The sequence below is a fragment of the Mercenaria mercenaria genome, chromosome 7 (genome assembly GCF_021730395.1).
Source record: "Mercenaria mercenaria strain notata chromosome 7, MADL_Memer_1, whole genome shotgun sequence".
Taxonomy (NCBI): Eukaryota; Metazoa; Mollusca; class Bivalvia; order Venerida; family Veneridae; genus Mercenaria; species Mercenaria mercenaria.
Window position 1 is genome coordinate 46,953,262 of NC_069367.1, and position 25,674 is coordinate 46,978,935.

General features: G+C 37.7%; 1 protein-coding gene across 1 annotated transcript in view; it reads right to left on the reverse strand.

Moving 5' to 3' along the window:
• LOC123554233 (26S proteasome non-ATPase regulatory subunit 1-like) overlaps positions 1–25,674 on the reverse strand; it is a 319,840-nt gene that overhangs the window by 267,743 nt on the left and 26,423 nt on the right. Inside the window, exons 9-19 of the mRNA XM_045344228.2 lie at positions 25,424–25,492; positions 24,378–24,574; positions 22,618–22,690; positions 17,916–18,053; positions 14,895–14,983; positions 12,778–12,856; positions 10,482–10,581; positions 5,443–5,516; positions 4,745–4,805; positions 4,159–4,209; positions 2,952–3,028 (exon numbers count right to left, since the gene is read on the reverse strand). Coding sequence (XP_045200163.1) covers positions 2,952–3,028; positions 4,159–4,209; positions 4,745–4,805; positions 5,443–5,516; positions 10,482–10,581; positions 12,778–12,856; positions 14,895–14,983; positions 17,916–18,053; positions 22,618–22,690; positions 24,378–24,574; positions 25,424–25,492 — 1,008 coding nt within the window. The remainder of the gene's footprint in view (positions 1–2,951; positions 3,029–4,158; positions 4,210–4,744; positions 4,806–5,442; positions 5,517–10,481; positions 10,582–12,777; positions 12,857–14,894; positions 14,984–17,915; positions 18,054–22,617; positions 22,691–24,377; positions 24,575–25,423; positions 25,493–25,674) is intronic.

The following is a 25,674-nucleotide window of genomic DNA, read 5'->3' on the forward strand; positions in this document are numbered from 1 at the left end:
TGTTTAAAGGAAAGTGTGGATGGACAACAGATGGACGGACGCCACACGCTGGGCGATCACAACAGCTCACTACTACAAATTACTGTCTAACTATAAATGACTGAACCAAACATATAACATTATTTCAGAACCCTAGACGAGAAAGACACACCCTCCTGGCATTATTCAGACACCCTAGATGAGAAAGGCACACCCTCCTAACATTATTTTCAGTACCCTAGAAGCAAAAAGACACACCCTGCTGACATTATTTCAGGTAACCTAGATGAGAAAGACACACCCTGCTGACATTACTTCAGGCAACCTAGATGAGAAAGACACACCCTGCTGACATTACTTCAGGCAACCTAGATGAGAAAGACACACCCTGCTGACATTATTTCAGGCAACCCAGATGAGAAAGACACACCCTGCTGACATTATTTCAGGCAACCCAGATGAGAAAGACACACCCTGCTGACATTACTTCAGGCAACCCAGATGAGAAAGACACACCCTGCTGACATTACTTCAGGCAACCTAGATGAGAAAGACACACCCTGCTGACATTACTTCAGGCAACCTAGATGAGAAAGACACACCCTGCTGACATTATTTCAGGCAACCTAGCTGAGAAAGACACACCCTGCTGACATTATTTCAGGCAACCTAGATGAGAAAGACACACCCTGCTGACATTACTTCAGGCAACCTAGATGAGAAAGACACACCCTGCTGACATTATTTCAGGCAACCTAGATGAGAAAGACACACCCTGCTGACATTATTTCAGGCAACCTAGATGAGAATGACACAACCTCCAGACATTATTCAGACACCCTAGACAAGAAAAACACATCCTCCTGACATTATTCAGGCACCCTAGATGACAAAGACACATCCTCCTGGCATTATTTCCAGTACCCTAGATGAGAAAGACACACGCTCCTGACTTTATTTCAGGCAACCTGGATGAGAAAGACACACTCTCCTGACTTATTTTTGGCACCCAGATAGAACCAACTCCGTAAGTTAGCTACATGGCTTCCTCCCATGATTAGGGATTTTTCTAGACCTCTAAAAAGGGCAGGGTGCTGCTAAAAAGGGGCAGGGTGCATTTTGCGAAATGCACACCTTTGTCTACAAAAACCATAAGGTAGATTTCCATGGTTTTGGGTTATAATGTCTACATTGTAAGTTACTACATTATGGGTTAAATTATTCAATACAATCTTTATGCAGAACTTAACATTTTATGGTATTTCTAATCAAGAAAACTTGGAAAAATAATTTATGCAAACATAAAACAAACTGCATGTATTTATTAATGATAAGCATGTTATAAAGACAAACAGGTTTAATGGTTTTTCTGACATTCAAATTCATTGCAAGTCTTTCTGGTGCAAATCTTAATATTTTAATAAATGTCATTATACATTCATTATATTACTGAACATACCGTTGATACTCGTGTATAATGCACAGGTTGTTTTTTTTTACCCCCGAGACCACCCCCAAATCTTGGGTGCATATTATACACAGGTATAGACAATTATCTAACTTTAAAATAACTTTGTTTACGATTTTCACCATTTCAGTAAAGGGAAACTACTCTTTGTGCTGTCTACGCTAAAATCTGAGATTGCCATTACGTTCTGTAAAAGATCGAGTGGTTTATTTACTTTTAAACAAAATTAATTTCATTAACTTTATTAGTATTTTGATGAAAGAAATATAAAAAAAATCATAGATATTCTGATACTATGAAGATCGAATCTTATATTTAACCAAGATCAAACTGTGAAAAACAAAACTCACACGAGATGTCACGCTAATTGCCAATAATTACTGGCCATTAATCCGCATTTAATAAGCAGCAGACTTCGTTCTAAAGTATTTTTTTCTCCCTTTTCATTCTGTTTTGCAGTTTGCTTTAATTGCAGACCTATCTAACTGCTGCTTGTTACGATTCAGTCAGCCGTTGTCTTTTAATCGTCCTGCAAACATGCCTCGGGCAAATACACAGCACCTGTGTATAGTCAGCACATCATAAATGCGTATCAACTGACAATTATTTGGGACAATATTTTGACAGATTATTGACGGGCAGTTTGTTTAGAAATAATTAATTAATGGTCAAAGGGGCGGTGCTAAAAGGGCAAAGGGGTACTGAAGAAAGGCAAAAGGGCGGCGCTAAAAAAGGGCAGGGCGCTGCGCCCTGCTATTCCACTCTAGAACAATCCCTAATGATGACAGCTCTAACCAAACGAAATGACAGACAAGTTATTCAAAGAAAACAGCCTTTACATCTGAATTTATTCTCAACATACTACAGACAACTTCCCAAACAACAGCTTGAGAATAAATGACCCCAAATGTAGTTTTATGTCAAACTTTTTCTCAGGGATCAATATCAACTGATTACCATGTCCTAAACTTACTGAACTAAGCTTCTGACTATATTGCACAAATAGCAGAAAGCAAACTATTTTCATTCTGTCCTGTTATTTGTTGGAGAAAACTATTAATGGGAAGAGTGCAATTATTACAAATAGCTTGTTTGTGGATGAAGTAAATTACACAAAAAGTATCAAATTAGGTTCCTCAATTTCTCCTTAATAATTTCTTTAGATATTAGCAAAAGGCATGATAACCCTTAAATTCATCAAGCATCAACTATAAATTTATCAAGTAGTATGATACATAAATCCCTAAATATATCTGACTCCAAGATAGATCAATACTGAAGTATTCTCTTGTTTGTTGGGTAAGTCACAACAACACGGTTCAAGACAAAATGATGATTTAATAGCTTTTTAAGTGGAGAAACGTACTTTGGTGGAACCATCAACCTTCCTCAAGCCAACTTGATAACTTTCTTTTTTGTTGACAAATGACCTGAAGTCAGCAACCCTGACTACTCGGCAACATAGGCCACGGAGACATTCTCTAATAAAACAGGATGTACATACCGCTACCATGTCCTCTATAGCTTGTGCCGACTTTGTTCCAACCATGACCAGACCCATTGACAGACCTGCAGCTTCGCCTGTGATAAAACACTTCCTGTTAGTCTCTATATTACATGCTTTAATTTCTTGAGTGTTTGTAAAACAATGAGCAGTCTGAAGGACAGTGATCTCAACTACTTGAAAATGTTTACAAACAGTGAAGTGAAAATAACAGATAACAGTGAATGCAATAAAATTAGATGTGTTTCAATAGGATACTGGTGCCCCACTTTCCTGCCGCTGAACATTTAGACTATTTTTTATTAAGTCAAAGATGAAAGCTCTGATTTGTCTGAGTGAAAAAGTATATGAAACCCCAGGTGCACAAATTCACATGATGTATAGCAATCCTATGATGTTTGATGACTCTAGGTCACATACTTTTCGAGATATGCATGATAAAAATTCGAAAGAACTAATGGACAAATGTATGGTTAAGGTTAAAGTTGCCCGCCTCTCCCCCCATCCCTCCTCCCCACTAAAAAAAATTTTTTTTTTTAAATGATTCTTTCATGTGCTAATGGGGTTGGAGGGGTGTAATGCTGGGGTGAAGATATATTATGAATAAACATAGTGAAACCTAAGTAACTGAAAAAGAAAGATAGAAGGTGGGGGAGAGTATAGGGTTAGTAGGCCACAATATCCGATATGTTGGTGTTAGAAAAAATCTGTTGGATGCCAGAGTCTGTAGGATAGCACAAAAACAATATGAGATAGAAGACAGTGAGAGAAATGTAATGTCACAAAACTTTAACAGCAAGCAGTCATACACTCTGGGGCAAGTACAATAGCTCTCTTTAGTGGAACAAGACTTCTCTTCTATTTTCTATTTTTATTTCTTTAAAAGAAACACTTTTATATTTCATGTTAAACAATGCATGAATAAAAGAAAATTGCCTTTTGTATAAATGAATTAATTAAGGTCCTAACAATTGTTTATATATGTAGCACTGACGGTGCTAATTGCAGTTAGTATCATTAACTTAGTAAGCTCGAATAGCAAAACACGGACCCAGTCACAAAGTAATATGGAAACAAGGATTTTAAAGATAATTCCTTAATTCAAGTTTAACCATCATAACTTGATTTCAAACACTGTAAATGGTCTGATTTGGTAATGAAAGATGTGGGTGATAATGGAAAAAGGGGCTAAGGGATGAATATCTACCTGTCACAGCATCATCTTGGTACAGGTTAAACTTTAGTTGTTCATATATATCTGAAATGTACAAAATAATTGTTTTAACAACAGCCACGGAAGTGTCTGAATCTGACTTAACAACTATATAACAAGGTTTTATTTTACTAAACTTCTTGCATGTGTTATTGTAAACTCAACTGGTTCTAGAAGTATTTAAATAACTGTCTCATAGTGTCCAACAAATAGCCTCCCCTTGCAGTAAATCACAAAATATTTAGCAGAACTTGGATAAACTAGTTTTTATATTGTTTGACTTTACACTTTAGGCATTGATAATTGAATTGATTATTTCCAACAGAAATATAACTAGTATGGGTATTAACTTGAAGTACTTGTAAAGAATGGAAAATGGATACTTGAATTGCAACAGCCATGTGGCTACTATCATCACACAATATTTCTGACTATATTACATAGGGTAATAATCATCAAAGCGAAAACTGAAAAGGCCCACATAAATTAACTGAGAGTATTCTAGTCTGATCAAAACAGTCATTGTGCATAAAGTGCTGAAGAAAAATATGAAACTAGGATAACACTGCGTCTCTAATACCTTGTCTGGCGGTTCCCATGGCAGCAAGTCCTAATCCTAAACATCCTCCATGACGTACCATCTAAAACACATAAAAGTCATGTACTCAGTTCATAACTTAGCTTATAATAACCTATAATCTGTATTTCCTTCACAACCTGTTAACAGACAGGTGGTTGTTTTATTCACAAAAGATATGAAAGTATTTACTATCGTAAGTTAAACTTTTACCTAAAATATGAAGCAAAATAATTCATATATGTCAGGACCCTTAGATTAGAATTGTTATAATTCTCATCCCTGCCACCCTCGTTTTAAACCCCTTGACCACAAATCTTTTATTGGTCAAAAATAATAGTACATATCCTGGGTACCCAAAATATTATATCTAGATACTGTTACACTTTCATAAAAATCACCCAAATCTAGCTATCTATGAATACTGCCATGCCCTCTTTTTGAGTATTATGTGCAGGCACATGTCTGTGGGAGAAATTTAAAAGAAGAAATGTACGAATAGGTTTGCCAAATTTTGATGATGCAAAGCCAGTTTATTCGCATTTCATAGTATCCGAAATGAAAGGTAACCATGACACTGCCTCGTACTAAAATAAATTAAGAGAAAAATTCCAAGATCATACAACCATTATTTTAAACTTCAGTGAAAACATTAAGGTAAGTGAGTTTTTATACAATAAGAAAGTTAAGCAGGGACATACATCTGACGTTGCTTCTTTTACTTGATTCAGGAGGTAATCTGTTATATTTCCACCATGGTTGGCATGAATCAAACCTGCAAAATATACATTTCAATACAGGAATGATAGGAAAATAAAAGAAAAAGCTTGGGTAATGGGGAGATATATGTAAAACATACAGGAAAGGTCACTGACATAAAAGAAGAACATGAAAAACAGTAAGGAAACATAAAAAGTATTTCTTTGAAATAACAAAGTCAAGGACCAAAAACAAAATATTATTTAATTACAACGGTACAAAAGGCTATGCTTTTGAAAAGTCACTTCTATCAAATATCAAACATGTTATTTCTGGATACTGTCACATGTTCCTAAAATCACACATATCTTCAGTTTAAAGAATGTTTCACAAATTTGGTGAAATGTTTATGAAAAATCAGCAGTCTGACACCGCAAGCAGATATTCTGACAATCTAGTACTTTTTAAAACTATTAAAATTTGATTGTGATCTGTTTCCATTGATGACAGTTAAATATCTGTTGTCTCGATTCCAATTTGAATGTGTATAACATGGATATTTATCTCTGGTAGAAACACTGACAAGCCATTTTCATCTGTAAAGCAGACAGCACTATCCCACTATTCATTTCACAGATTTGGATGTAAACATGACAGGACTGGAACATGATTTGTTTGCAAATGTATTTAATGCACAAGCATTTGATATCTTCACTACGTGATTTGTAAATTCAATATTCCACTGGTATACATATGTGCAAATTTTCATAGATTTGATTGTACTTTGATCATGTCATTGTACTTTGACATGAGTTAATATCTGAATTTGCAAATAAGTTGAATGGACAAACATTAACCCTTTCGCTGCCTACAAGACAGGTATACCCATCCCACTTCTATGTCAGCCTACTTGCCTACAAGACGGGTTTACCCGTCTTGGGATTTCCCAACATTCCAGCCTATAAACAATGCAAATGACATCACATGGATTTATCCCAGAGCAACCAATCATATTAAAAGAAGGTTTTCAATCCGTGTTTGCTTTTGTATTTTTAGAATACTTTACACAGGAAAGCCCATAATGACTTAAGTGACCTGGTAAATTTCAAAATTTCAAAATGGTGGAAGGCGGTGCAACTGCAGGAAAAAGTAGAAAAACAACTGCAATATTCCCTCTAAACGTTGAAGATTCGGTAAGGAAATTAGGTTCTTCATATTGCTTTGTTTTCTAAATATATATTTACAAATTAAGCAGATTCCTCAAAAATTTATAGCTGTTCATGGTTATTCTTCCCCTTCGCTGTCTACATGTATGACGGGTATACCTGTCTCAAATTTACGTCAGCATATTTCAAAGTAAAACAAGATTTTTTAAAGACAAAATCTGTTCATCTGTATGCATTTATTATTTTTCTTTCTAAAAATTATAGGTTTAGTATACTTTTGGTGAACAATAAAGCCGCTAAACTATTCTGTCAAAATTAAGGTGATTTCCAGGAAAGTGCTTCTGCAAATACAGTGCACATAACGTAATCGGGTCCTCAGCAGCCAAAGGGTTAATTTTCTCTGCACTGTCATCAGTAAAAACTGATTTACTATCACAAGTAAAACAAGCAAATTCGATGAATTGGAATCCCCCGCCGAAAGGGTCAGAGTTGAGGAACGGCAAAAAAATATATCAGCAAAAGTTAAGAATGTTACCAAGAAGCAAATAATTTCATTAGTCAAAATCAAATTAAAAGAAAATGAATGGTTTGTTTGGGTGGGGCTGGGGGGGGGGGTGAGGACACAACAGTTTACATGTTGATTATAAATATTGATAGAAAATGAAAAATGAAAAAAAAAAAAAAAAAAAAAAAAAAAAATGGTGGGGGGGGGGGGGGGGGGACCAAGGTTAGGTGGTGACCAGGTGTAGGTACACAACATCACATGTTTATAATAAATGTTCATGGAAAAGAATGAAAGAAGTTTAATGAAATTCTTCCAATTGGTTGGTTTGTTATGTACAGATCTGTGGATTTTTAAACAATTAAAGGGCAATAACTATACGGAAAATTGACCAATCGAAAAAAACCTTGAAGGGCATCGTCGCAGTATCTTGGTTCATGTCTGTTTCAAGTTTGATGAAATTCTACCTGCTAGTTACTGAGAAATGGCTGCAGACGGACATTTTTCATTAAATCAAGGGCAATAACTCTGACGGAAATTGACCTATCAAAAAAAAAACTTGACGGGCATCAGCACAGTATCTTGGTTCATGTCTACTTCAAATTTGATGAAATTCTACCTGTTAGTTACTGAGAAATAGCTGCAGACGGACATTTTTTATTAAATCAAGGGCAATAACTCTGACGGAAATTGACCAATCAAAAAAAAAACTTGACGGGCATCATCGCAGTATGTTGGTTCATGTTTATTTCAAGTTTCATGAAATTCTACCAAGTAGTTACTGAGAAATGGCTGCGGACGGACGGACGGACGGACGGACTGACGGACGGACTGACGGACGGACAACGCCATTTCAATACCCCCCTCCCGATTTCATCGGCGGGGGATAATTAACATTTGAGACATGAAATTAATTTCTTGTATATTTCAATAAGCATTTTAAATATGTATGCAATTCAAAGACTAAAATTATCGATACAGCAATTTTGTTTAATCTGTCAAATTTCAAGTGAGTTTTGACCTCAGGTCTCCCTTGTTTCCAAAATAACAAGCAAATTCGATGAATTGGTATCCCCCGCCGAAAGGGTTTGTGGTGACGAATGGCAAAAAGATATATCCGGCAAAAAGTTAAGGATGTTAATAAGAAGCAAATAATTTCATTAGTCAAAATCAATTTAACAGAAAACAAAAGTTTAATTAAAGAGTACATAATAAATGTATGATACTTTGATCCTGACTAAAGAATTTATTTTGAATGGGATATGCTTACTGTAATAAGCTTAGCTTTTAAAATTAAATGCAGTTAATTGAAATGTGAGCTTGAAGTTTAACTGGAATGAAATATTGTCTTTGAGTGGTTTGGCACCAGGTGTTGCTGTTTTACATGTACATTTGAACTTAAAAGATCAGATGTTCTTAAGAGAACACAGGTAAGATATCTTGAACATGGCTGAGGGCAAGGTTTGTGCAGTCACAACTTAACATGTTGAAGGTTTGAACATTTAAAAAAAAAAAAAAAGGAATGGAAATATATATATCTATATATAGATATATGTATATATTTATTTGTTTAGGGGGTGGGGGTGCAGGGGAACGGGAGAGGAAACAAAATTTCACATGCTGATTATAAATATTGATTGAAAATTAAAAATTAAAAAAAAAAAAAAAGGTAAAAGGGTGAAGTTGGAGGGGGGGGGGGGGGGGGGGGGGGGGGGGGGGCGGCAGAGGATGCTTGATCAGTGGTGGGCATGACTGGGTGGAGAAGTGAGGTGAGGGAATGGTACAACTTGGAAGGTTTGAAAAAAATCTAAAATAAGAAATGAAAAAAAAAATTTTTTTCGGAGGGGGGTTGGGAGGGAGAGGGGTGTGACCAATGCAAGTGGGTGACCAGGTGTGGGTGCGCAACTTCACATGTTTATAATAAATGTTCACAGAAAAGAATGAAAGAAATTTAATGAAATTCTGCCAAATGGTAAGTTTGTTATGTACAAATATGTGGATTTTTAGACAATTAAAGGGCAATAACTCTGAAGTTACAAAAAGAAATCCATACAAAATTGTCTGTGCACAACCACATTATAGTGCTCTAAATTCTGTTAAAGTTTCATAGTTCTAGGTCAAATATATCAAAAGTTATGATGCAGAAATTGGCATATCTATAGATCTATAGTACCCTATATAGTTAACACCAGAAACTTCTAAGGGCCATAACTCTGGTGTTACTTGGGCAATCTATCTGAAACTTGATGGGCCCCATAACCTCATAGTGGTGAACATTTATATGAAGTTTGTTTGAAAAAAATCTAAAATAAGGAATGAATTTTTTTTTTTTTGGGGGGGGGGGGGGGGGGGGGGGGGAGGTGTGTGATCAAGGTTAGGGGGTGACCAGGTGTGGGTACACAACTTCACATGTTTACAATAAATGTTCATGGAAAAGAATGAAAGAAATTTAATGAAATTCTACAAAATGGTAAGTTTGTTATGTACAAATATGTGGATTTTTATACAATTAAAGGGCAATAACTCTTAATTTACAAATAAATCCAAATGAAATTGTGTGTACACAACCACATTATGGTGATCTAAATTCTGTTTAAGTTTCATAGTTCTAGGTCATATATATCAAAAGTTATGATGCAGAAATTGCCATATTTATAGTACCCTATATAGTTAACACTAGAAACTTCTAAGGGCCATAACTCTGGTGTTACTTGGGCAATCTGATTGAAACTTGACGGGCCGCAAGAACTCATTGTGGTGAACATGTATATGAAGTTTTAAATAAATATTCCCAACCATTTCCTAGATATGGTTCTGGACAGACGGACAGACGGAAGGACGGACGGAAAGATGGACGGACGGACGGACGGACAACGCCAAAACTATATCCCTCTGACTTTCGTCGGGGGATAAAAAGTACCGTACCTTCCCACCCCATTTTTTTTCCAAAATCTGGATGTGAGTCTAAAACTATATTTCCTCTGGCCTCAGATACGGAAACAGGACTATTAAACAATAGTTTGATTACAAACATCATCAGCAGTTATTCTCTTATCAGTTGGGCAAGCGAAATTTCCAGCCAATAAAGATAGCAGTATGCAGACCAACTACAGTCTATTTGATAAGTAATATTGTAATTACTATAAATCATATATTACCAATTATATTCAATAGTGATGATAACTAATATTTTCATCAAAATTCTGTTCAAAACACTGATAGATAGTAAGAAAATTCTTGGAAAAGAGGAAAGTTCTGCCAGGAGAGAACTTGCCACTGGGCGATCATGCCAATTTGTCTGAGTAGACAATTATGGTAATGAATTACATTCGGAGTGGACTGTTACAGTAATGAATAATGTCTGAAAGCTCACCTAGAGCAAAAAGTCCGCCTCCTTCTGAATATGCTGATCCTGGACTACTGTCTTTAGGTAAATATGTTGACATGAGATTCAATGCCTCCTTTTCATGACCCTTGAAAAATTGTGAAAAATAAATATTCTACACTTATCACAGCATATTCAAATATTTTTTTATTCTATATAACCAATGTAATGATAGCAAGTACTCAAAACAAATTATTGAATTTTAAATCTAAAATAGCAAATAACATTTCATGTTCCAAGTCAGAAATTGAAACATACCTCTTGTTTATATTGAGTATACATTGCTGAAATCTTGCATAAAACCTTGTAAGTACAACATCTACATCAAATGAAAAGAGAACACTGCACAATCTGCATCATTAGTTTAAAGTCTACCTTTGTCAGGTTTTTAAAATTCAAACAAAAAAACAATAAAAGTCATACAGTATAGAAAGCATTATTTCAGGAAAGAGCAGGTTCCTAGGAAGAACCAAAGACCTTTTGCAAACATGAGCCATAGATCCCTTAAGTATAAATGAGCTGCGCCGTGAGAAAATCAACATAGTGACTTTGCGGCAGGCATGGATCCAGACCAGCCTGCGCATCCGAGCAGTCTGGTCAGGATCCATGCTGTTCGCTAACGGTTTCTCTAACTGCAATAGACCTTGAAAGCAAACAGCATGGATCCTGACCAGACTGCGCCAATGTGCAGGCTGGTCTGGATCCATGCTGGTCTCATGGAGTGACTCAAATATTCTACATCCAGAGGAGGTAAAAGAAGTGGGATTACCAGTAAGAACCCACAGCACTGAGGACCAAACTATTCCAAGTCAGCAGCCTTAATCACTCAGACAATGATGACCACCCCCTAGGTTAAAATCTAATTTTCTAACTTACTCCTTAATACTGCTGCATATTGACTCATAAATAAAACAAGAGGGCCATGAAGGCCCTGTATCGCTCACCTGACCTATTGACCTAAAGATCATCAAGATTAACATTCTGATAAAGTTTCATTAAGATATGGTCATAAATGTGGCCTCTAAAGTGTTAACTAGCTTTTCCTTTGATCTGACCCCGTGACCCAGTTTTTGACCCGACATGACCCAGATTCGAACTTGACCTAAAGATCATCAAGTTTAACATTCTGACTAAGTTTCATGAAGGTACAGTCCTAAATGTGGCTTCTAGAGTGTTAACAAGCTTTTCCTTTTATCTGACCTAGTGACCTGGTTTTTGACCCCACCTGACCCAGATTTAAACTTGACCTAAAGATCATCAAGATTAACATTCGAACCAAGTTTCATTAAGACATGGTCATAAATGCGGCCTCTAAAGTGTTAACTAGCTTTTCCTTTGATCTGACCCCGTGACCTAGTTTTTGACCTGACATGACCCAGATTTGAACTTGACCTAAAGATCATCAAGTTTAACATTCTGATAAAGTTTCATGAAGATACAGTCATAAATGTGGCCTCTAGAGTGTTAACAAGCTTTTCCTTTGATTTGACCTAGTGACCTAGTTTTTGATCCAACCTGACCCAGATTTGAACTTGACCTATAGATCATCAAGATTAACATTTTAACTAAGCATCATTAAGATAGGGTTATACATGTGGCCTCTACAGTGTAAACTAGCTTTTCCTTTGTTTTGACTAGGTGACCTAGTTTTTGACCCGACATGACCCAGATTTGAACTTGACCTATAGATCATCAATACTAACATTCTGGCCAAGTTTCATGAAGATGCAGTCATAAATGCGGCCTCTACAGTGTTAAAAAGCTTTTCCTTTGATTTGACCTGGTGACTAGTTTTTGACCCCAGATGACCCAAAATCGAACTCGTCCAAGACTTTATTGAGGATAACACTCTGACCAAGTTTCATTAAGATTGGACCAACATTGTGACCTATAGAGTGTTAACAAGCTTTTCCTTTGATTTGACCTGGTGACCTAGTTTTTGATCCCATATGACCCAATATCGAAATCATCCAAGATTTTATCGAGGATAACATTCTGACCAAGTTTCATTAAGATTGGGCAAAAAATGTGACCTCTAGAGTGTTAACAGTCAAATTGTTGACGACGGACGACTGACAGACGACGGACGACGGACACAGGGCGATCACAAAAGCTCACCTTTGAGCACTTTGTGCTCAGGTGAGCTAAAAATCAAGCACAATATAAGTTGTATTCTAAGTCATATTGACATTTCAGCTGTTGCCTTCTTGAGAAGATTTTTTTAATCCAGTTCTTTGAAATACTTGTTCATTTGCTATGTAAGTACAAGTACACTAGTACTTACCTTATGTATAACACCAAGACTAGCTGTAGCTGTGAATTTGGCCCAGTTTGTAGCTCTTGCTAGCCAGTCCAAGTTATCTCTGAAAACCAACAAATGATGACAATTATGTTTCCAATTTGTTTGGGTTCAAGGTACTTTTCAACATTATTTCAATGTTTATTTGGGTTCAAGCTACTGTTCAACATTATTTTTAGTAGCGTATATTATAATATTAAGCTCAAAGAAAACAGGTCTAGGGACAGATGTTTGGTTGTTTGTTTTGGGTTTAATGCCGTTTTTCAACAGTATTTCAGTTATGTAACGGCGGGCAGTTAACCTAACCAGTGTTCCTGGATTCTGTACCAGTACAAACCTATTCTCCACACGTAACAGCCAACTTCCCCACATGAATTAGAGGTGGAGGACTAATGATTCCAGACACAATGTCGTTTATCAAATAGTCACGGAGAACATACGCCCTGCCCGAGGATCAAACTCACGACCCCGTGATCCGTAGACCAACGCTCTTACCTACTGAGCTAAGCAGGCAGGTCCTAGGGACAGATGATCTTCCAAGTAGTTGTAATATCTTTGGTAAGATAACCACAGAGAACACTGATCAACATCAAACTATATTGCTAGTCTGTTTGGGCGATGCAACTTCAATATCATTTTTTTTTTTATCTCATTATTAAATGGAAGTCTGTTGACCTGGCAAGTGTTCCTGAATTCAGTACCAGTACTGACATGTACTCCACAAGTAAATGACAACTTTCTCAACATGAATCATAAAAAGACAAAGAATGTCTTCCTACTCAGATAACACACCAGGCAAAACTATAAACTCAAAGTTTTGCCATATACCATTACCATTTGTACCTGGACTAAACTCAAGAAAATTGCTTTTTTATAATTACTGTTTTAAACTCAGTTAAAATTGCTAACTGCTCTCATTCTTGAATCACTGCCTTCCCTATGTTAGTTAGAGCCCTTTTCTTAAATGGGTCAGTTGTCAGATAAAAATGTCTTATTTCTTTTAGGCTTTAATTATATAAATAATAATTTTGGCATTATTTATAAAAGTATCCATTCAGCTAGGGAGCTAGGCTTCAATCAATCCTTTTTAATCTTGTTTTTTTTTATAAGGGTTTAAAACAATTTTAAGTACTTCAGTTACCTATTAGATGATGAGGATTTCTAGTCTCTGGAGAGCATTCAGCACACCAGGTCCTGTGAATCAACCCACACAATTCATAATCTTGTGCACTACTTACTCAATTGAGCAAGCCTTACATACTCGCTGACCATGCTGATTCAGGGTTCATGCAGACCAACCAAGCAAATATTCAAGGATTTTTCCCCTTAGATTTAAGGATTTACTTTTCATTGCTTTCAAGGATTAATAATCAGGTGGAACAGGAAAAGATTCTAAATCTAGATCATTCTATGCTGACAAAATGTTTCTGATATGTCTCGTATTTTTTTAATGATTATATGTTTCCAATGTTGAATTGTTTTTCACACAATTTACATTCGTCAATATCAATGTCTATTAGAGCCTGCGCTGGTATGGATGTTGTGCAAATAACATACTTCACTGTGATAGATTTATGGTCACCAGACTCAGAAGCAGTTTTTTTTTTCTTCAAGTATTTAATAAGTGTTACAAAACTTCACTGAATACAAGAACTTTTCAAGGACTTTTAAGAGTCAGAAATAAAAACAAGCACTTTCCAGGACATTTTGACTTTTTTTTTTAGGACATTTAAAGAATGGGTATGAAAATTCAGGACTTCAAGACTGTATGAACACTGAGATCATTCAATTTCTTAGTAAAACAATCCTCCAAAGAAGCTAAAGAGTAATACGTTCTACTACTGTAAAATCATTTAATTTCTTTGCCATAAAATGTCACGATTTAGCCAAAACAACTATCTCTTGGGGAAATGAAATTGTCGATTTCAAACTTTAAAGATAAATGAGAATTTCATTTGTTTGCCAGAGTTAAATTTCATTGAATCATGCAACGCAAAATCTCCTGCAAATATTAATGACTGCATCAGATGTATCACATTGTCTACTTGCACTATAGATTTCTATTATAGTAGAAATAAAATACAGCTATAATATAAGCTTACCTAAGGAATTGGTCGCTGGTTGTTCCACAATGCATGAAGGCATTAGCTACAACAGTTGAAGAATGGCATACAGAATTACGGACAGCTTCCTGGAAATATACAGCACATGGTACCGTCACCTTGCAATAAATTTGTTTATTTGTTTTGGTTCAACACAGTTTTTCAACAGTATTTCAGTTATGTAATGGCGGGCAGTTAACCTAACCAGTGTTTCTGGATTCTATTCTCCGCAAGTAACTGCCAACTTCTCCACAAGAATCAGAGGTGGAGGGCAAATAATTTAAGACACAGTATCTATTATGAAACTGTCACTGATAATATACGCCTCGCTTGGATATCAAACTAATAACCATGTGCACCGAAGATCTGTGCTCTTCCTACTGAGCTAAGGGGTCGGTCGTTACAATAAGTAATTTCAGTTTTTGTTTGATGGGGTTGAAGTCAACCAACTTATTTCGTACAGGAACTTTGCAGCTTTACTGGTAGAGGAAAGCATCAAGTAGCCCATCATACATTACATCATACAAAGGCAGGCACCTTGACAGAACACTAACCAGACTGGGACAGGCACCTTGATAGAACCACCAACTAGACTGGGACCGGCACCTTGACAGAACAACCAACCAGACAGGGACAGGCACCTTGACAGAACTACCAATCAGACTGGGACAGGCACCTTGACAGAACAACCAACTAGACTGGGACAGGAACCATAATAGAACCACCAACTAGACTGGGACAGGCACCTTGACAGAACCACCAACTAAACTGGGACAGGCACCTTGACAGAACCACTAAACAGACTGTGACATGCATCATGACAGAACAGAACCACCTACCTGACAGGGACAGGCACATTGACAGAGACACCAAACAGACTGGGACAGGCACCTTGACAGAACCACAAACCAGACAGGGACAGGCACCCTGACAGAACCACCAACCAGACAGGGACAGGCACCTTAAAAGAACCACAAACCAGACAGGGACAGGCACCTTGACAGAACACTAACCAGACAGGGACAGACACCTTGACAGAACCACCAACCAGACAAGGACAGGCATCTTGACTGAACCACAATCCAGACAGGGACAGGCATCTTGACAGAGCCACTAACCAGACAGGGACAGGTACCTTGACTGAACCACGAACCAGACAGGGACAGGCACCTTGACTGAACCACAAACCAGACAGGGACAGGTACCTTGACTGAACCACAAACCAGACAGGGACGGGCACCTTGACTGAACCACTTACCAGACAGAGACAGGCATCTTGACTGAACCACAATCCAGACAGGGACGGGCACCTTGACTGAACCGCTTACCAGACAGGGACAGGCACCTTGACTGAACCACTTACCAGACAGGGACAGGCATCTTGACTGAACCACAATCCAGACAGGGACAGGCACCTTGACTGAACCACTTACCAGACAGGGACAGGCATCTTGACTGAACCACAATCCAGACAGGGACAGGCACCTTGACTGAACCACTTACCAGACAGGGACAGGCATCTTGACTGAACCACAATCCAGACAGGGACAGGCACCTTGACTGAACCACAAACCAGACAGGGACAGGCACCTTGACTGAACCACAAACCAGACAGGGACAGGCACCTTGACTGAACCACAAACCAGACAGGGACAGGCACCTTGACTGAACCACTTACCAGACAGGATCAGGCACCTTGACTGAACCACAAACCAGACAGGGACAGGCACCTTGACTGAACCACTTACCAGACAGGATCAGGCACCTTGACTGAACCACAAACCAGACAGGGACAGGCACCTTGACTGAACCACTTACCAGACAGGATCAGGCACCTTGACTGAACCACAATCCAGACAGGGACGGGCACCTTGACTGAACCACTTACCAGACAGGGACAGGCACCTTGACTGAACCACTTACCAGACAGGGGACAGGCATCCCTTGACTGAACCACCAGCAATCCAGAGACAGACGGGACAGGCACCTTGACTGAACCACTTACCAGACATGGAGACAGGACATCTTGACTGAACCACAACCAGACAGGGACAGGCATTTGACTGAACCACAATCCAGACAGGGACAGGCACCTGACTGAAACCCACAAACCGACAGGGACAGGCATCTTGACTGAACCACAACCAGACAGGGACAGGCATCTTGACTGAACCACAATCCAGAAGGACAGGCACTTGACTGAACACACCAGACAGATCCAGACAGGGACAGGCCTTGACTGAACCACAAACCAGACAGGGACAGGTACCTTGACTGAACCACATACCAGACAGGGACTAGCACCTAGACTGAACCACTTACCAGACAGGGACAGGCATCTTGACTGAACCACAATCCAGACAGGGACAGGCACCTTGACTGAACCACAAACCAGACAGGGACAGGCACCTTGACTTAACCACTTACCAAACAGGGATAGGCACCTTGACTGAACCACTTACCAGACAGGGACAGGCACCTTGACTGAACCACTTACCAGACAGGGACAGGCACCTTGACTGAACCACAAACCAGACAGGGACAGGCACCTTGACTGAACCACTTACCAGACAGGGACAGGTACCTTGACTGAACCACTTACCAGACAGGGACAGGCACCTTAAAAGAACCACAAACCAGACAGGGACAGGCACCTTGACAGAACCACAAACCAGACAGAGACGGGCACCTTGACTGAACCACAAACCAGACAGGGACAGGCACCTTAACTGAACTGCAAACCAGACAGGGACGGGCACCTTGACAGAACCATCAACTAGACAAGGGCATCGATAGAACAACCAATCTTAGCCAGCTGAAAAAGGTGTGGGCAAGTTAACCAAAATGGCAACTGTATCTAAGAGACAAAACATTCAAAAGTCTGCTTGTGAACCGACCATTTTCTCTTTAAAAAAAACAAACAAGGTTTTTTAGCGTGACTCAGAAAACAACAGGCATGCTATAAACATCATTTAATCAAGATTAAAAAGCAGCTATAAAACCATGCTAATATTGACTTACTTTTGTAGTTTTGAGTATAAGTAGATCAGTTTTGTTGTTTCTAATGAGGAACTGGAGATGCAGATCTATTGTGGTATCTCCACTCAGGATGATCATTAATTTTGTTAACCGGTCTTGTAGTTGTTTCTCTGATTCCGTCTGAAAGTAAATACTTGAATAAGTAAAACCTGAATAGATCATAACGTAATCATGTTAATGAAGCTCTTAAAAATGGGGAGATAAAGTCAAAAACATGCTGGTAATGACACTGACAGCAAGAGTGCCAGAATGTCACAATATATGCCGGTCACAGCAAATTTCTTTACACTAGCACCTGTAAATGGAATTTTGATTTTGTGGTAGTTTTGTAATAATTGTAATTCTTTTGTTTTTCTAAGTCCACAAAAACACTCCTTACCAGGTAGAGATACCTTAAAATACACCTAAAATTTGAAAGTAACATCTATGTTGTACCACAGAAAAGTGGTCTTGGTTTTTCCCTACGGTCAATTATAAAAAAGTTACAATATCAATTATTTATAGTAACAACTAAGGGAAGTTAATCTAAAAAGAAAAAAAAACAAATCCAAAAAAAAAAACAATTCTAAGTCCACACAAAAATCCTTACTAGATAGAGATAGGTCAAAAAACACCTCAAAATTGGATGTAACATGCATTTTGTACTACAGAAAAGTGGTCTCAATTTTTCCCTATGACTAGTAATGAAAAAGTTAGAATATACCAGTAAGCTGTTTATAGTAACAACAAAGGGAAGTAATGCTAAAAAAGCCCCTGTGCAGGACACTCCGTCTCATCATGCTGTACAATTGTGCCAAGTTACATCAAAATCCCTCCATGCATGAAGAAGAAATGCTCCGGACAAAGTCATTCTTGCATCTGACCTTTGGCCTCTTAAGTGTGACTTTGACCTTAGACCTAGGGACCTGGTTCTTGCGCATGACACTCAGTCTCGTGGTTGTGAACATTTGTGCCAAGTTTCATCAAAATCCCTCCATGCATGAAGAAGAAATGCTTGGACAAAGTTTTCATTCTTGTATCCTTTGACTTTCCAAGTGTGACCTTGACCTTAGACCTAGGGACCTGGTTCTTGTGCATAACACTCTGTCTCATGAAGGTGAACAATTGTGCCAAGTTACATCAAAATCCTCCATGCATGAAAAAGATATGCTCCGGACAAAGTCATTCTTGCATCAGACCTTTGGCCTTTAAGTGTGACTTTGACCTTAGACCTAGGGACCTGGTTCTTGCACAAGACACTCTGTCTCCTGGTGGTGAACATTTTTGCCAAGTTTCATCAAAATCCCTCCATGCATGAAGAAGAAATGCTCCGGACAAAGTTTTCATTCTTGTATCCTTTGACTGCCAAGTGTGACCTTGACCTTAGACCTAGGGACCTGGTTCTTGCGCACGACACTCTGTCTCATGATGGTGAACAATTGTGCCAAGTTACATCAAAATCCCTCCATGCATGAAAAAGATATGCTCCAGACAAAGTCATTCTTAAATTTGACCTTTGACCTCTAAGTATGGCCTTGACCTTATACTTTTGGACCTGGTTCTTGCGCATGACACTCTGTCTCATAATGGTGAACAATTATGCCAAGTTTCATCAAAATCCCTCCATTCATGAAGAAGATATGCTCCGGACAAAGTTTGTAGACGCCGCCCGCCCGGGATGTTCCCATAATACGTCCCGTTTTCAAACGGGCAAAATAAAAAGCTGTCAATATTACTGGTAGCCCGAAAGCACAAAATGAAGATCACTCCACAAATAAATTGTGCAAAGATTTATCTTTGATGGCAACATTTTAGCTATAATGGCAAAGGAAGCAAGCCAGGTAGACACTCTGCATTCAAAATGGGCTGTGGAACTATATATTCCGGGTAAGAGATAAGCAACTTTAACCATTCACCTATGGAGGCAGCATGCAAACATTAAACATATTATCGTCCATCAGTAATACTATGTTATTTTACCTACTTTCTACTTTTGGTTGTCAATGAACAGAAAGAAGTTAACCAGGACACTACCTAATGCTATCTATTCAATAAAGCAAACTTAAAACCACACCTACACTACTCCGACAAATTTTACTAAATCACCTCTTTCCTACCAAAATAAAGCTATTCTTAGTCTTTCTCTTATTATATTGCAGCGTTAATGCAGTGAAATAATACCACCATCCTCATAAAGTGCTATAATTATTTCCAATTGATGTCTAATTGTCTCAGCCTCACCTAGTCTTACACTCTTACTTAATTACTATGACAAATTTCCCTCAGAAAGATAAATTTCCTACCAACAGTTAATGATCTTATGTTAAAGAACATTCAGTTTCCTAGCAATTTAAAAATATGATGGTAAAAACTATCAATCTGAACTGAATATTCACCTCCCTTAGAGAAATCAGTACACAAAGTGCAAGATTACGAATCAAAAGGTTGAGAGTTTGATCCTCTTGCAAGCTGAACGTTTCCTGTGGCAAAATGACAGCTGATAATATATCTTAAGTCATTCATCCTGCATATCTGATTTTCTGGTTCATGTGCAAAGATGCCAGATTTTTGAAAACAACAGGTAGGTACAGTTATACTTTCACTGTATGGTCCTAAGCTATCTGATGACAATGCAAAACTAAGTAAACTTTCAAATTACCTTCATATCTTAAGAAATCAACTGCTGAAATCCCAAACAAAACCCCAGGTACATACCTTGGCATGCTGAATAACATACTATTCTTACAAAGTCATGACTCTAGGGCAAATACTTTTTGAGATACTGCAACACAAACTTTTAGCCTTTTATGAATTTTTTTCAGATAATGAAGAGCCACAACTCTGGTTTTTTACTGAGTGAAATCCTAAACAAAATCCAAGTTGTTGAACTTCATGTACTGAATAAAATTCCTGTATAATTTTATGACCTTGTCAAGTACTTTCAGAGATATTTGCGACACAAATATTAGAAATTTTAGTTTAATTTGATTCTATTAAAACAAATTGATCCATTTCGCAATGTAACAGCATCACACAGTGTCTAACAGCATGAACGTTGCAAAAATGTTACCAAAAATTACCCTGAATTTGCGATTTGTTTTCAGTTTCATTTGAGAAAATAATGCATTTGAGAAATGCATTTATAACTGTATGCCCTTAGTGAGAAGGGGAAAAAAGCAACCCGGAGTCATGTCTTGACGGCAATAACTGATGGCCTTTTAAGCAGTATTGTTTTATGTTTGGAACAGTGATTTTTTTTTTAATTGTAAATGCGTCCGGTACCAGAAAAATTGTGAAAAGAAGCGTCATTTTTCTAAAAAATTGTGAATTTTTCCCTCCTTAATTGTGATTTTTTTAATACTTTGTGAATCAAAATGTTCAACTAGAGATGCTTTTGAGAAAAGCGCATGTCTCCCACAACTGCCCCTATGAAAAATGTTAGTTTCTCTAGATGTTTTAGACGAGTGGATCCAATTAGATGGTCTGGATGAGTGGATCCAATCAGTAATTCAAGGGCCATAAATCAAAAGTGCCTGGGCGGATCTGGCTAGTTATCGAACTTGGGTAAGGTCTTATGGCCGAACACATTTTGTTCAAGTTTGGTGAAGATCGGATGAGAAATGTTCGACTTAGAGAGCGGACAAGAGTAAACAGACGGATTTTTTCGGTAATTCAAGGGCAGTAACGACCGATTTGGCTAGTTATCGAACATGGCCGAAGTCTCATGGTCAAACACATTTTGTTCAAGTTTGGTGAAGATCGGATGAGAAATGTTCGACTTAGAGTGTGGACAAGAGTAAAAAGGCCAATTTTTCGATAATTCAAGGGCCGTAACTCCAAAATGCCTGGACCGATTTAGCTAGTTATCGAACTTGGCCGAGGTCTCATGGTCAAACACATTTTGTTTAAGTTTGGTGAAGATTGGATGAGAAATATTCGAACTAGAGTGCGGACAAGAGTAAAAAGACCGATTTTTGGTAATTCAAGGGCCATAATTACAAGACGCCTGAACCGATTTGGCTAGTTATTGAACTTGGCCGAGGTCTTATGGTCAAACACATTTTGTTCAAGTTTGGTGAAAATCGGATGAGAAATGTTCGACTTAGAGTGCGCAAAAGCTTTGTGACAGACACACACAAACACACACAGACTGGAGTAAATCAATATGTCTCCAACACCACTGTGTGGTGGGAGACATAATAATTGAAAATGAATATATGGGTGTAAAAAAGATAGGTATCTAAAACTTACATTCATATGTTTATTCCAAAACAAATCAGAACACCATTTAATTGATTTTTACCCGATTCGTATCTAAACGCATTATGAATTAACATTTTGTACCTAAAGGCACTATGAATTAACGTTCAAGGGTCGATAATATAGGGTGACAAGCCTAACAAGATCAATCAGACCCTTTTCCTCGCAAAAGACAATAACAAACTTCTTTAAAGTTTTCAATGCTTTTTTTACGTTTTTCTACAATTTTTAGAGATTTTCGCACCAATTGTGAAAGGGTCCAGTGGACCCAATTTGAAAATTGTGAAAGACCGTTTGCAACTGAGAACGGGTCCGATATTCGGTACCATTTATATAAGGAAAAAAATCACTGTGGAAGATCGTGTAAATGTTTCAAAATTCTTTCAACATGGGAGCCTTAGCAAATATTTCATTTCCTAAACAAGAACACAAACCAAACACTTACAAGAGTTTTTTCTTTGGTTTCTTTAGCTGGTGCTGGAGCTGGTGTACTGGCCTCTTCTGTCTCCATGGAGGTCCTGTAACATATGTCATTATAAACATTAACATATATAAGTCACACAAACAATGTCAGTTTATCTTTTTGAAATGTGCTCTATATCCCAATTTGTGTTAATTATTTCATTGCTGAATACTGTCTTTTATTGGTGACTGATGCATTCACACTCTAAGGGAGGTAACTTATGTTTTGTTTTATATTTAAGTTCAGATATGAAAATTTCATGATCAGGCTGGATAAAAAATTATTAAGCTATGTTCTGAAGACAACTCTCTAAACTCCAGAAGCTGACTGGTTGACTCTGGTCTCAAATTTGAAACTGACAAATTACAAGCTTCCATTCTGAGGCAGGTCAAAAAACTTGTTTTATAACATTGAATCAGATAACATTAAACTATCCCTACTGAATAACAGAAGATAAAAAATAATAGTTTCAAGGAAATATTAACTACTTTCAAAGAAACTAGAGCTGCTCTTGAAAAAAAGCGCATATCTCCCACAACTGCCTAATCATCTGAACAGTAAGTCTGTCTTTATATACTGTTTCCTCACAGAAAATATATCTTTGATAGTTTTAGAGTAGGAGTAAGCGGCCTATCGGTAGGTTTTGGAGTAAGCGGCCTATCGGTAATTCAAGGGCCATAATTCCAAAGTGCCTGAGCCGATTTGGCTAGTTATCAAACTTGGCCGAGGACTTATTAGCATTTTGTTCAAATTTGGTGAAGATCAGATGAAAAATGTTCGACTTAGAGTGCAGACAAGATTTGTGACAGGCGGATGGACGGAAGGAAACACACACACATAGACAGGAGTAAATCAATATGTCTCCCACCACACCGTTTATTTGCAATAACAATAAGAATATTTTTAAGGGAAATGGAAGCTGAGTCATTCACAGCGTTAGAGAATGATTTCGGATTTCTGTACTTAAATCAAGAAGTACTGTATTTGTGAAGGATTGTTCTTGAATCAGAATGTTGAGGAAACAGTTTTCTCTTTTTTGTCTATCAAGCTGCTTTATTCCCTGTCGATACATTTAACTCAGGTCTAACGTTTGCTTTGTGAGAATGGGTATACAACTTGCAACTGAACTTCAAATAAAACTTCACTTGGCTGTGTAGATCTGCCAGATTCAATATTGGCGTATTAGTCTTTAAACTGTTTTTTAAAGCAAGAATATACCTGGTTGGTTGGTAATTTTAATTAAAAATGATTTTAATTGAGAAGGTGGGATAAATAAACATTAGGTTACTGTCTTTATAAATTTAAACCTACTAGGATCCTCTTTGAAACAACAGAAGTCTTGGCTAAAGCCTGGACTTTTATATTTTCTTCGACTTACCTAATAAATTTAAATTTATATAACAGTGCCATATCTTCTCTATGTACTCGTATGTGTATGCGTATGTGAAAGATAAATATAGCATCTGAGGTGTCCAAATGCAGAACACAACAATATTTTCAAACAATTCAGCAGCACAAGCTCAGTATCTACTTGTGTCACATTCATATGAAAATCTTAAACTGTGTAGGTTTATATGCAACCATGAACTCATTTAAATATTTCAGACCATTGTCATCATTGCTTATATATGTATACACACTGAGAACACATATGAGTACACATACAAGAATGAAATCACAACTGCTCTATTTTTTACCAAATTAAAAATAATTATGCAATTAAATAATGAGTGTAATATTACCCTTCAGCAGTGTCCTTATCTTTGTCTTTGTCATCAGAGGTTGCCTGCACTGGAGTAGTTTCTTGAATTGGTGTCTTCTCCAAGGTGATTGGCATTGGTGCTGTGGCACGCAGGGTGGTCTGTACTCGGTTCAGAAACTGCTGGGTGGCACTGTCATACATGTCAAATGCTATCTGATATGCCATCAACACTGAGGTCTGTAATAAATATTGCAGAAGTTCTGGTAATTATTTTTAAATTCAATGAAACCAAACACAAAAAACAAAACTTTAAAGCCTGTATTTGTCAGTTAGCCAAGGAATTTTTGAGCTAACAAGAACTGCTAAGACTCTTCCAGTTTTCAGGTTTGTCCTGATTAACAAGCTTTGAAAAAGCAATCTAATAACATGCATCCCCCCCCCCCCCCCACCCCCCGTCGTTACACAACTATCATGTGAAGCCCACAACTTCTCGTCCTCATCATTTAACTACATGGTGAGTCCACAGTCTCACCCTTCTTACTTTATCACCATATTGAGTCCACAGTCCCACTCCTGTTACTTCAATACGATGCTGAGTTCACAGTCCAGCCCTTCTTAGTTCGCTACCATATTCAGTCCACAGTCCCACCTAGTTACTTCACCACCATTCTGAGTCAACAGACACACCCTCATTACTTAACTTCAATGCTGAGTCACAGTCCAACCCTTGCTTATTCACTACCACACTGGGTCCACAGTCCAGCCTCCTTACTTCACTACCACATCAAGTCCACAGTCCCGTCCTTGTTATTACACTACCATGTTGAGTCAACAGTCCCCTCCTTGTTATTTCACTACCATGTTGAGTCAACAGTCCCCTCCTTGTTATTTCAGAAAACTATGCTTTTCACTTACCACTTATTTAGACATTTTGTAGCTGCATCACCCTCAGAACATTTTATTGTTACATGAAGTGGTTCGTCCATTTCACGTATAGCAAAACATTATGGCTGCATATCACAGCAATTAAGACTATGGAATATTACAAACATGTCGGCTCTATATTAAACCACTTTAAATTCCTACCTCATCTCCTTTAACAAGTTTTTCCAGCACTTCTGCCACTGACTGAGCATCATCCAAGAATATGTAACACTGTAAACCAGAAGATGAGAAAACTCTGTTAGACACAATACAGTTTTGGACATTACCAAAAGTCAAAACTTATACTGGACACTTTGATTAATCAACAAACTCTTAACCCCAGTACCTGACTGTTTAATTTTCAGCTCAATTTTGAAAATGAACAAAATAGAAGCTGCAATGATGCAATCTTG